At 38.4% G+C, this 12,029-nt stretch overlaps 1 protein-coding gene across 3 annotated transcripts; it reads right to left on the bottom strand.

Moving 5' to 3' along the window:
* Nucleotides 1-1,492: 1,492 nt before the first annotated feature.
* LOC103713769 (probable E3 ubiquitin-protein ligase HIP1) lies at nt 1,493-11,977 on the bottom strand. 3 transcript variants are annotated; one of them, XM_039131344.1, is made up of 7 exons: nt 11,726-11,977; nt 11,038-11,151; nt 7,125-8,999; nt 5,870-5,920; nt 2,226-2,324; nt 1,996-2,139; nt 1,493-1,917 (listed from the first exon to the last, which is right to left on the bottom strand). In XM_039131344.1, the coding sequence occupies exons 3-7, from the start codon at nt 8,889-8,891 to the stop codon at nt 1,786-1,788; spliced, it is 2,193 nt and encodes a 730-aa protein (XP_038987272.1). In that variant the 5' UTR covers nt 8,892-8,999; nt 11,038-11,151; nt 11,726-11,977; the 3' UTR covers nt 1,493-1,785. The 3 variants fall into 3 exon arrangements, with proteins under 3 accessions (XP_038987272.1, XP_008799012.2, XP_038987273.1); XM_008800790.4 differs by lacking the exon at nt 11,038-11,151; XM_039131345.1 differs by lacking the exons at nt 11,038-11,151; nt 11,726-11,977 and adding an exon at nt 10,496-10,998.
* Between the last annotated feature and the right edge of the window lie 52 nt (nt 11,978-12,029).

Here is a 12,029-nt window from a genome sequence, read left to right on the forward strand (position 1 = left end):
TGAAAACCAATTGATCAGTGACGAGCTCGGCACGATAAGAAATACTGCGGATAGGGGGCGCTTTTGGGATAAGAATCCTAAGGTACCTCTCGAGATGCCAAGAAAAATAGATAGATATTGTGTTTCATCCATCCATGGTTTTATTTACAAGTTCTCGCCCCATTTTGGTGTCATACATATGCATGCTATAAAACTAGGCAGGTGCATGTCTATTAAATAGGCCAGAAAGTGGATCGGATTAGGGCTGGGTCAATGCCAAACTCGCCACACTACATTTGGTTCGATGCCCAGCTTCAGCCATGGGCTGGGTTGGATGTAGGTCCAATCTAGGGGCATCAGACTTACATTTGCCCCATAAGTACTGAAGACGGATGACTGTGACTAAAGATGCTGAGTGGATCATATCCCCATCTAAGAGGGTTAGAAAGTTGAAGGTCGAGGAACTTGATTTTATGGCAAATAAATTGAACTACATTGTTGCTGCTGGGAATCAGCTTGACCAAGGCGCCAAGCTCGACAAAATTGTTGGAGTGTTCGACTCGTTTACTGTATAGATCGAAAGGATTAGCTAAGGGTCGATGCACACCTCCACAGTGATGGTTCGATGGCTGCCGGGCTTGGATGGCAATGACTCCAACATCGTGCATCTTTAAGCTGGCATTGGATGATGGAGGTTTTGCTCATACCATTGCTTTGACACTGGATGCATCCTAAAACAACAAAAATAGAAAAACTCCGACAAAAATCCCATAATGCCTAAGTCAAAAGAGAAAAGTTTGAGAGTAGCAAAACATGACTCTCAAAAAATAAGAGAGAGTTTGAGAGTAGCAAATAGAGTATAATAGGATCAGAAAAAAAAAACTTACCTAAAGGGCCTCTGGAGATGCAATAAAAAAACGAGAACTAGAGTCCATAGCCAAGTAGTTTGGACATGTGCACGAGCCGTTACAATAATAACCTGCATATTTCGCCTTTAAATCATGTTTGTGCCTCTCGACCGTATGAATTACTTGCATATCAAGTTTGAATAAAAATAATTTGCGATGATAGCCAAACTACTACTAGCTGGAAGGAAAGTTTGAACTATGAAGAATTCTCCATGCATCCTAAATGGACCATCTGGTGAGCTCTTGTTGGTCGGTTTGCCACACTGGCCAAGACCGGTTCCAAGATGCATCATACATGAAAATCAAAGTTTCAATCTATTCCAGACCTGCATCAGCTAGATCCCGCAGGTCCACTCAGCAGGCCAGCAAATTCTGATACAGGCATTGGTCCAAAACACATCAGAAAGCGGATGCCATCTCAGGTAAAACAAAGAAACAAGCTGAGATTGCGCCGCTTTCGGCAGATAACAGAGTCCACCGAACCAACATGAACAGAACCGAGCAGCAAGCACAAAACGCATCGATCCTCGGTAACGGCAACAAAACACTGGAGCATTTTGGCCATGATCTTCTTGGTTCTCCAATTCTACCTGCTGACCTCTAGCTTGCAAAACGGAGAGATTAAATTCACAGCACAGCACCTATCAAGCTCCTGATGTCAAATGTTATATACACAGTTGCTGGGTTTATTCATTCAGAGGGTAGCGCAGTCAGCAGGAAAACAACTTCAAGGAATGGCAAAATTTGCAAAGAGGAAGTCAAGGGGGGAAAAAGAAAAAAAATTATCCACCAGTGTCAATGGATTTAATGATTTCGAGGCAAAGAAATAGCTCATGCAGAGCACGGTCATCTATCCAATCAGAGAACTGAAGCAGGAGATGTGTCGCTTCCCACTCCCTCATGTCGCAAGAGCAGTGCTTTTACAAATGGGGCACAAATTCTTGTGCGTCAGCCATTGTTTGATGCAAGCTGTATGGAACTCGTGTCCGCAATCCAGCATCCCAAGGTCCTCCCCTTGGACATATTCTTCCTGAACAGAAGAATCAGACACTTCGTTAGTAATGCCCACTGAAGAGGCCAAAAGTCAAGAACCGGATAGGAATCACACCTGACAGATACAGCACGGTTCAACTTCCATAGATTCTTCCACGTTACCCAATAAATATTTCCGCTGCTTTAGACACTTCAAAATCACTTCCTCGCTGAGTCCGGTGCTCACATTTCCTATCCGCTCTTCCAGTGCCAATAATTCCTGCGGTCGATGAGATAATCGGGTTAAATGACCTCCAACTGTGAAAAGGATTTTAACTATGTATCTCATGAGAAGGAAGCTCTTGCCTCATAAGACATATTATCTACATCAAGCCGCATGTCTCTATGCCTGTCGTGCAAGTCAGCAACCCCATAAAAGGCAGACTGGTCGAGGATCAAGATATCCTGGCCAGTTACAATCACTACACGTCAAACTCCAAAAGAAAAAAGATTGAAAGATCATATCATTTTACAAGATTGTTGATATTAGGCTAGTCTCCTCTTTGTCCTGTTTTTAGTAGCTCATGACATTTATGTGGGCAATTTTACATCAACGTGGAGAAAACCGATTAGCAGACACCAGACGGTCTCTGCGCTTTCTTGAACCACAATAACAAGCTCTCACTTTTTCTTTTTAAAAAAAAAGGGAAATACCGCACATCTTCCACATTCACAGCGGTAAGCAGACTGGTGCGATTTGGTTCCATTGAGCTCATGCATATGATTAAGGCTTCAATCACCTTGTCCAACAAGCTTCTAACATAATATTCCAATAGTTGTCAATAACTTTTAATTTTGCATACAATGAAACCAACAATAAAGCTTTCATGCAAACGTAAACTGCATAGACGACTATGATCACCCATATGTCTTGTCATTCACTTGTTCGTATGATATTTTAATATCCTCTAAGATCAATAATTTTTATTTCAAAAGATATCCCTTATCAATTGCTGAAATAAATCTAACACAAGCAATCAGGTTGCAACATGTCAAAATGACATACTCTAGCAAATTTCAATATGTATAACTTTTCTAATGTAACAAAAACAAAAGCAAAAATAAATAAGGCAAACTTTTAAAGCATGCTAAACATATCACAAAAGAAAACAATGGATGTAAGTTTCATTTTATACCTACAAAACTCCACATCTTCAATTATTTTATTTAACAGAATATATACATATATATTATAGGCAAGGCAAGGCCTCCAATCCTATCTTGTTGTCAAATCAAAATTCCTCAGCACATGCTATATGACTATGGCCATGCCATATCGGAATTAAATCATGCATTTGGCATTTTAAACTAGAGCGAAATATAAGTGCTTCAAATAGGTCAACCAATGGCACCCTACTAACATGGATCATGGGATGAGTCCAAATGGTGCAGGGGGGAACATAGAGGGAGCACTCAAGAGATGAAAGGCATACAATAGCCGAACTAGCATAACTGGATATCGAGCCTACAGAAAGGCGCTCAAGCAAAAAAAAAAGGGTGTCGCATGGGATCAAATGGCACAGAACATCTCTGTCTGAGTCCAGAAACATACAGTGAGCCAAGAAATCAGTATGACCTTCGTCTGCAAATCTTGAGAATAATTTGTCTGCAACTTAAAAGACCTATAAACGCACATACAGACAAACACTATTCAATAGTTAACCCGATCAGCTCATAGAATAATGTGGTTGTGGTAAAAGAGATCAGGTTCAATTGAATTAGCCATTTTGAAGGCCTGAATCGTCTACTCTATGAAGAATCCTTAACTGCTGTCATGACCTACCTCAAGCTTGACCTAACATGTTACAATATCTATAGAGCCGCCTCCACCACAAGACATGAGGATGCTTTGTTAATTATGTGAAAATGAGGTTATGCTCAATCTTGCGGTACATAAAGAAAGGCAATAGGAGTATCTAAAGAGAGCTGCAATCGGCAGGTGGAATGCATCCTAGGAAGATCTTATAAAATTATTTAAAACTATAAACATAATCGCACAAGATGGCATGCTGGCCGGTAAAATAATTTTCTCCCTGCAGAGTATACAATAATCGCACATACTCAATACATGCTTAATAATAATGCAATGAGCAATATCAAATTATATCAATAAATCAAACATCAAAAAATGAAAAAATAACCAAATACTGGTCAAACCTGTAAGTTGTAACCAAGGTGTTTGGGCACCAATAAAAAGATTGAGGGTCATACCTCAACCAACCCTTAGTAATACCAGACCGCCAGACTATTTAAAACCTGAGCTGCATAGACTTAGCAGGTTGTGGGTGACAGACAGCCAACTGCATGCAGCGGCCACTTAGATGGTCAGGCCCTCATGTGTCCAGGGTATCTAGCTAGCCTAAACAACCCAATTACCTTTCTAGAACAATGTGAGCTGTGCACGGATAAGGTTGGCTCGTCAAGAATTAAATACTTTTCTATTGATATTTTAAAATTTCACCCACATTTCTAGACAAACATGCCCCTAAAGAATGCAAGGAGATAAGCCTCCACCTTGAGTACTCTGATGTAGACGATTCCTATAGCTACCAAGCATCAGACTTTCAGAAATTCTTCATGAACTATTTTCCTCTTCTCCCTAATAAAATACTCAGAAGACAAACAAAGAGGAAGCCTTGCATGATTTTACAATATGGTATCTTTTTTTTATTATAAACAACATTTTACTGTGATATAATAGCTAGCATGGTTGTCTCATGCTAAACGAAGTTATTCTTTTGGCATTTGATGCATACAACCAAAGTTTAAATACCTAGCAACTATATGATAGTTCATAATATTAACATCTGACGAAAAGTCATAGTTAGCTGTCAACTAGAAAATGTTTATTTTCGTGTTTTATATCATATTTTTATCCTTTTCTGATAAAGGACCTATTGAACATAATAGAAAGTATGAAACTAACAAGAAGTAAATAGTCACTCGGATTTTACTTCTTCCTCTATTTCAGCGAGCACCCAACATGTGCATCTGTGTTGGACATTGTCCCAATCAACCATATGAATTGTGATAAAACAAATATCGATTTGCTGCAAGACAGCGAGCTATGGACACATATTCCTTTCAGCTCTCCACCTATGTTTGGAAAAGAAAGGATGAGTTAGGATAGAGTCAGGTAGAGTCAGGCCTCATCTAAGCGACACTGTAATTATCCTAGCTCCTGAGGAATACAAAACAGCTTTGATTTAATTTACTAAAATATAAGAAAGCAAGCATAGAAATGCACATGAAGCTTGTTCAAAATACTTTTAAAAAATTTACGGAATCAGGGAATTTCTTTCAAGATGCTGCATCTTTCAGGGTAGAGAAAGTATGAATCAAGATAAAGCAATTTTTATGATTTAGGGAAGTGTACTCTTTAAGTTCATAGCAAACAACCAGGTTGCATCCGTATAAGCAAACTGAACTTGGACCTTCATAACCAAAATACGGCCTCGAAACAACATAACTTTTACCAGGAAACATCTTCAAGAAATGAATATGATCCAGCCTTCCAAAATAAAGTAAAATGAGCATGAAATGCATAGAAAACTAATTTAAGAATTGCTCAACTGCACATATAAATTATGAAGAAACCGGTGAAAAACAACTGCAGACTAGTTTCTTTAGTACTTTTCCATGTGTAACCACCAAGTCTCCAGCATGTTTTAGGTCATAATTCTACATTTATATCTGCAAACGTTTCTAATCCTCACTACAATGATTCCTATTTAGCAATTGTCGATTAGTTATCAGTGGGAACATCAAGATGAATGACTTAACTAACTATCAGATCGACCAAATTGAACAAATGATAGGTCAAGATCATGTTGTTCATTGGGAATTGAAGAGGGGAGAACAAGCAGACATCAAACAATTAATTTCCAATGTTAAAACAATCAAAAAACTAATCGTGCCATGCTTAAGAACAAAGTCGTTGGAAGACTGACCTCAAATCGTAAATTTCCCACCCTACGCATAGATTCCAGTGCACTACGAATCTGGTAAAAAAAAAAACAAATACGTATTCAATGAAGACAAAATCATATATTGTTTCATCACTGGAGACAGGGAATATCATGTAACCTTAACATTAACATGGTCATTAGAAGTAGAGCAAAGGAAAACAGTTATCAGAAGAGAGTGATCTTAAAATCATTTGTAAGGAGTACTACGTAATTATATATTAGTATAAGTTATTTGAAAAATTTGTCACCTCCTATGTTTCTTGTTTGTTAATTAAGCAGTAAAAAAGAATCAATTCATTTTCACAGAAAAGACTTTGAACTTAGATCAGTTAATAGAGATCTAGTACATATTAAACTTTCCATTCAGGGTTATTTTCACAAGTAATTTCAGTAAAAGCATAAAGTTTTAGAAAAATCTGAAATTAAATACCAAAAAGACCAAGTCAAATGCAAATCCAATTAAATTAAGCCTTTTTATTTTGGATTTAGCCAGTTTCTTTTCTTTGTGATCTTGAAGGCATAAAAATGCCCAATAAATGAATGAGAAGCATTATGAAACCAAACTCTAAGGAACAGCAGATTGAAAATACAAACCATCACTCTAACATAGAAGACACTAGAATGGTCAAATAGTTCTGAAAAATAAGCTTGTTCCAACTAAAACAAAGCATGGAGCAATAATTTGGTTACAAGACATAAAGGCGCAAGATTTTCAAAAGGAAAACAAAAGCAGTACAATGGCCTCCATCAGTTTATTGAAGAACCTAGTTGTATCATATTAGTGCATATGACCCCACCAAAATGGGCAATTCTAGAATGATATGTGGTCTTCATATGGACGAAGAGATGATATATCCATGGTTTAAATATAAAAGAATTTTTTTTTTTAAATGATTCAAATTGTTGGATGATAAAGGCTATTTTCTATAAAGCAGTGTATACAACTTCACAGCTATCAATGTGAACTTATGAACGTATATGACACTTTCTCACTCGATCCCCATATGACTTAATGTAAGACCAATTTAAGGCAGTAGACTAATCAGCACATGGTAGGTTGATAGTATGATTATTTGGGAGTGTTGATATCTTAGTGAAAAACATTACTGCTTCCAGAATATTAAAGATTCATTAAGCAAAAGGATCGCAAATCCAATTTCCTTCCTACAATGAAACCACATATGCAACTAATGAAAAATCCTAAATAGTCGAGAAAATGATTGTACCCAAAACATACCTCTGATATCATCCTGCTTCTCCCTTCCCTTGCAGCTATTATACTCCTCATAGTCAAGGGAACACCAAAAACATTATCATTTTGTTGGTCCATTAAAAATGCTGACCTCATGGGCAGCTGCTGATGACCACGGAAAACAGCTCCAGATTGATGACCTCTCCCCTGTGATGTGATAGAGTGACCAGAACGTTGTAGAGAAAAGTTACCCATCTGACCTCCAGATTCAGAGCCACCAGACGGTAACGATGACCGCCGAACACCATCTGTTAAGCTCTGAGGATATCGGTTAGGGGGATTTTGATGAGAAACCCAGGTAGATCCTACCGTTGGATGGACCACCGAAGTAGTGCCAGTTTGTGAAGTAGGCACTCCATTTCCAGCAATGCTAGTGCTCCTATCAGACAGATTCCGATTTGTCCGGTCTTGCACCAAATGTCTCATATCAGGTGTTGAAACAAAATCTGACGCATTGTTTATTGTCATGTTTCTTGAGTTTGTGTCCTCTCGCATAACAGTCACTCTCTCCTCTGAGTTGACAGAGCCCAATGAACCACCAATTCTTGAACTGGAAGCTCCAGTCCATGGGAAATGGTACAGTGTTTGAGGCAGACCAGGAATAACTGGCACATGAGGCTGACCATGTGAGCTTGAACTAGCACCTATTGGCAGTGGTTCTAGTGGCTGACTAAATGGGATAGGATGGAAAGGTGGTTGATTGGGTGATGGTACATTAAAGCGCCTCACAGTATTCCCTGAGGACCATGAATTAAATGGGGAAATATCATGTTGTTGGGCAGGGTTCATTCTCAATCGAAAACTTCTACGTGAGTTATCTGCATTGCCTGCTGTGCTTGCAGAAGGATAGCATTCAGAATCCACTTCCCTCATGATGGTGCCAAAACCTGCGTTTAGCTGTCCTTCAGAAGGATTTGCAACAGATAGATAATCTGACGAGCTACCTATACTTAAACCAGTAGCAGGATTATAACTAGAAGAAGCAGAATGCAGTAAACTATTCTCGCCTTGGTGTATAAAGCTTGCACTTCCAGCAGGTACACCTCCAATGTTTTTCCTTTTGCAGGCTAAGCGCCGACCATCCAATGAACTTCCTGGCCTCCCATCACCATCTTCTGGCATAAAGCCAATCCCTCCAGAAGAATTTCCACAAAAATTTGAAGGACCATTCAAAGATGGAACATGCTCAAGTTCTAATAAGCCTGGGGTATAAGTAGGATGAGGGCATAGCCTTGCTTCTGAAACCTCGCTGTTGATATCAACGAGACCAGCATTGTGTTCTGAGTTCCGAGGGAGATCATTTAAATTGGAATCCTGAACAGATTGCTCATTGTCAACTTGAGTTGCATTAAGATTAATGTTGGCATTTTCCAGAGAAAGCATACTGGCTGCTTCAAAACGCCTTTCCTCTATCCTCAGGCTACCTCCCATGTTAATTGTCAGTGGTGCCCACCCATGCTCCATTTTGATTTCATCATGGCTGCCATGGTTTAGTGAGTGTTCTCTTGAGCTAGATTCCCCTGCGTTCCAGATGCCCAGTCGAGAATCATCTCGAGCAGCCATGTTTACATATGACATATTAGCATCACTGGGAGATACTAGATAATCTGGTAGGTTCTGGGTCTCTACTGGATCAAGAAGCATGTTATTCCAGTACATTTGTTGATCAATGGCAGAATTGCTCGAACTTGATACATTGTCAAACTCAAATGCTTCAGGGAAGGGTTCCACAGAACTCCTTTGCCCTTGCATTAGGCAGGTTGTTCTTCCCTGGATCTTCAGAAAAGCAGAAACCAGGAGGTGCTACAATACCGTCCGTCACATGCAACCACTCAACTATGTCACTTGAACTCAAGCAGCCTGCATAGCAAAAATAAAAAGCCAGAAACTATTATTTGCTATTCAAATAGACTTTCTTCTGGTTCACTCCTTATTTAAATAAATCAGCAGCAGTGCACTGTGAGATTGCAAATAAGACAAGCAAGTCTTCATCAGTACAGAAACATGATTAACAAACATAAGAGATAAAAATAACCAAAGAAAACTTCTCTGTGTATATGCACATGCATACATGTGCACATTTATCCGCACTCAACGTTCCTTGCTTTGCAAATTTAAATTTTGATTTCTTTGCTAAATGATCAACATGTAAATTATCGATTGATGCTGGAAACCAAAAAACTTATCTAACTCGTCTATTAAGACATATAATGGAAAATTGGGGAAGACACTGGATCCCTGGCATTGTTACCAACAAGAGTAGGGACAAGATATCAACAAAAACAATGCCTTTGCAGCTAGCCAGGGAAATAAATTTCAAGATCTTTTCTTTTATCCAAAAGTAATGCATCCATCAATTTGAGGGATCCGAAAACATATATGCAGAACCATGTCATCAGTTTGTTCCTCCGTATCCATAGAATGTTTCCACATAACCTCCATTGTGAACATTGACATAGTGATAGGGTAACAACTCCATACTAATGTTACATTACAAAAGAAGCTAATGTTTTATAATACATATACAATTGAATATAGGCCCAAGATACAATAATTGCATATATTTGAGCACCCTAATAATGCATGTCACATCCATTCAGCGCCTAGAGCTTTAGGCAGGCCTCCATGCATGTTTTTTCAGTTCAAAAATTACTCTTCACTTAATATACTAGAGCATAACATGTAATCCATTCAGCATTGCCTTGCCATAATAAGGTAGAGCGTGAAGAAGAGGAGGATTTGATATCTTCAGGGTATTCGATGCACTTAAAAAATAAAATATGTGAAATGTATCTAATGGATACTCAGCAGCTAAACAAGATAAACAGGGATATGAAATGCAATAAGTCATAGTGCAAGTGTACAACATATATACTTGAGGATGCATGGTAAATAGGGTTATCATACAGTCATTAAAGACCAGAAGAATAAAAGATTGGATTGCTTGTACACTTTGTATTTGAGTTGGATATTTACTAAGGCCTGGATGTGAGTTTTTCATCACCACCACGTGCCTCAAGATTCCTGATCTATCAATTCCACTCCACATTTTTCTCAAGTTCTCTAATGTTATCATGAGCAGAAAATTAACACCAGAATGAGAAGGTCTATATCAGCACAGTATGATCATATCAAAGTATAATGCAAAGACCAAACTTTAAGAACAAAGAGCACTCATAAAACACATATCATTTCAAAGTGATGATGGAGGAACTAAAAATTTTCACACCACATTCGTCGATATTGAAACCTTTTCTATCGTCGAAAAGATAAAACATGTAAAAAAGCATCCCTAATCTTCTATGAATTGAGGATTTTGCTTCTCTAATATCCATACACAATCATGAAATACGTACTAGTTAGGCAGTACAGATAAGTATCCATGTCAAGAAGATGGATTTTGATTCTGTCGATCATGAAAATAGATAGGATTCTTCCAGCAACATCATTCAACAGTGTTAAGCACTTTAAATGAGAACTCTGACAGTTTGCATCTCAGAAATTTCCTTCAAATTTCAAAATGTAAATCCTCAGATAATTATTCCAACGGTTGTTCATGCACTTGCTCCACGCACTCAATTACTCACAAGCAAACTAACAGTTCCTATTGTAACATTTCACCCTGCTTGTGCATGATAACTCCAATCAAAAATTTTCATGCATCCCAAACTTTATTATGCCCAATAAGTTTTTCTTTTTTCTCCTCATGTTATTCATTCTGCTATCATTAGAAACTTCATGTTTTGCACTGTAAATTATTCTCCATATATCTAATTGGGCAGCATACTCCTGCATCAAGGGGAGCTACTTTGTCACCTCTACAGCATTACACATCGAATTCAGTTTTGAGCTGTGTATAATTCGCAGAATGTATCATAGGTAATAACTTTTATCGTACATAATTGGTGGATTTTTTGGTGCCAAACCCTCAAGTAATTACACAAGAAACTTGGAGCTGGTGGCAGGGAAGAAGGCCATCTTATAGGTAAAATTAAAAATTACAGATCGTACCCTGTAACAATAAAAAAACAAACTAGTCAGCATAAATCTCTAGCTTCAAGGGGGGAAAAATATCTTGCTTTAATCTAACGCTAGACAACAGAAGGGTCTGCCTAAAAATCAATTAAAAATGTGAAACCTTTGTAATATAATCGTGTCTAAATACATGAGACAGTTTCATCTCAGGCCAAATGTTCCATTAAAAACAGTCGACAAACCGATCCATGAGAAGAATGAATAATAATAAATAAAGAAAAGCAGCTAAGCGAGAAACCCCATGTAATCTAAAAACAGAAAAAAACGAAGAAAGTTCCAAGTCCCGAACGAAGCCACGATCTTAACCCCCGATGAAAAGATTAGTTTTTTTTTTCCAAACCAAAGCCAGATTCTCTATTCTTTAAACGAAGTCTCGAAAGAGAAGTATTCGGAACACCACAACCATCTGTCAGCGCTCCCAAGTGACACTTAAAATCAACAACAGAATGTCCTACCAAATTTTTTTTAAAAAAAGAATCAAGAACGACACAAAAATCAGATTTTTAAGAAAAGGGAAAGTAATTTGAGGCGATTAAACCACCAGACCATACCTGAACCAGATCAAGATGTCTAAAAGATCCAAGGGCGACAAAACCCCTTCTCCTCTCGCAAGTTTCAAGACCCTCCCATCCTTTCCCCTCCCCCACGCCTCCAAGAAGAGAGAAAGGAACCCGCAGCGACGGAGAAATGCTGAAATGGGCAGGGGGGGTGAATGGAGGAAATGAGAGAGAGAGAGAGAGAGAGAGAGAGAGAGGAAGGGGTTGGAATAGAAAGCGAGAGGCAGGGCGAAATGGTGGAATTTTGGGGGAACTTCCTTCCCCTTTTCCCAAAATTTTCTTTAACTAATTACTCGAC

This window comes from Phoenix dactylifera, chromosome 11, assembly GCF_009389715.1.
Source record: "Phoenix dactylifera cultivar Barhee BC4 chromosome 11, palm_55x_up_171113_PBpolish2nd_filt_p, whole genome shotgun sequence".
Classification (NCBI taxonomy): Eukaryota; Viridiplantae; Streptophyta; class Magnoliopsida; order Arecales; family Arecaceae; genus Phoenix; species Phoenix dactylifera.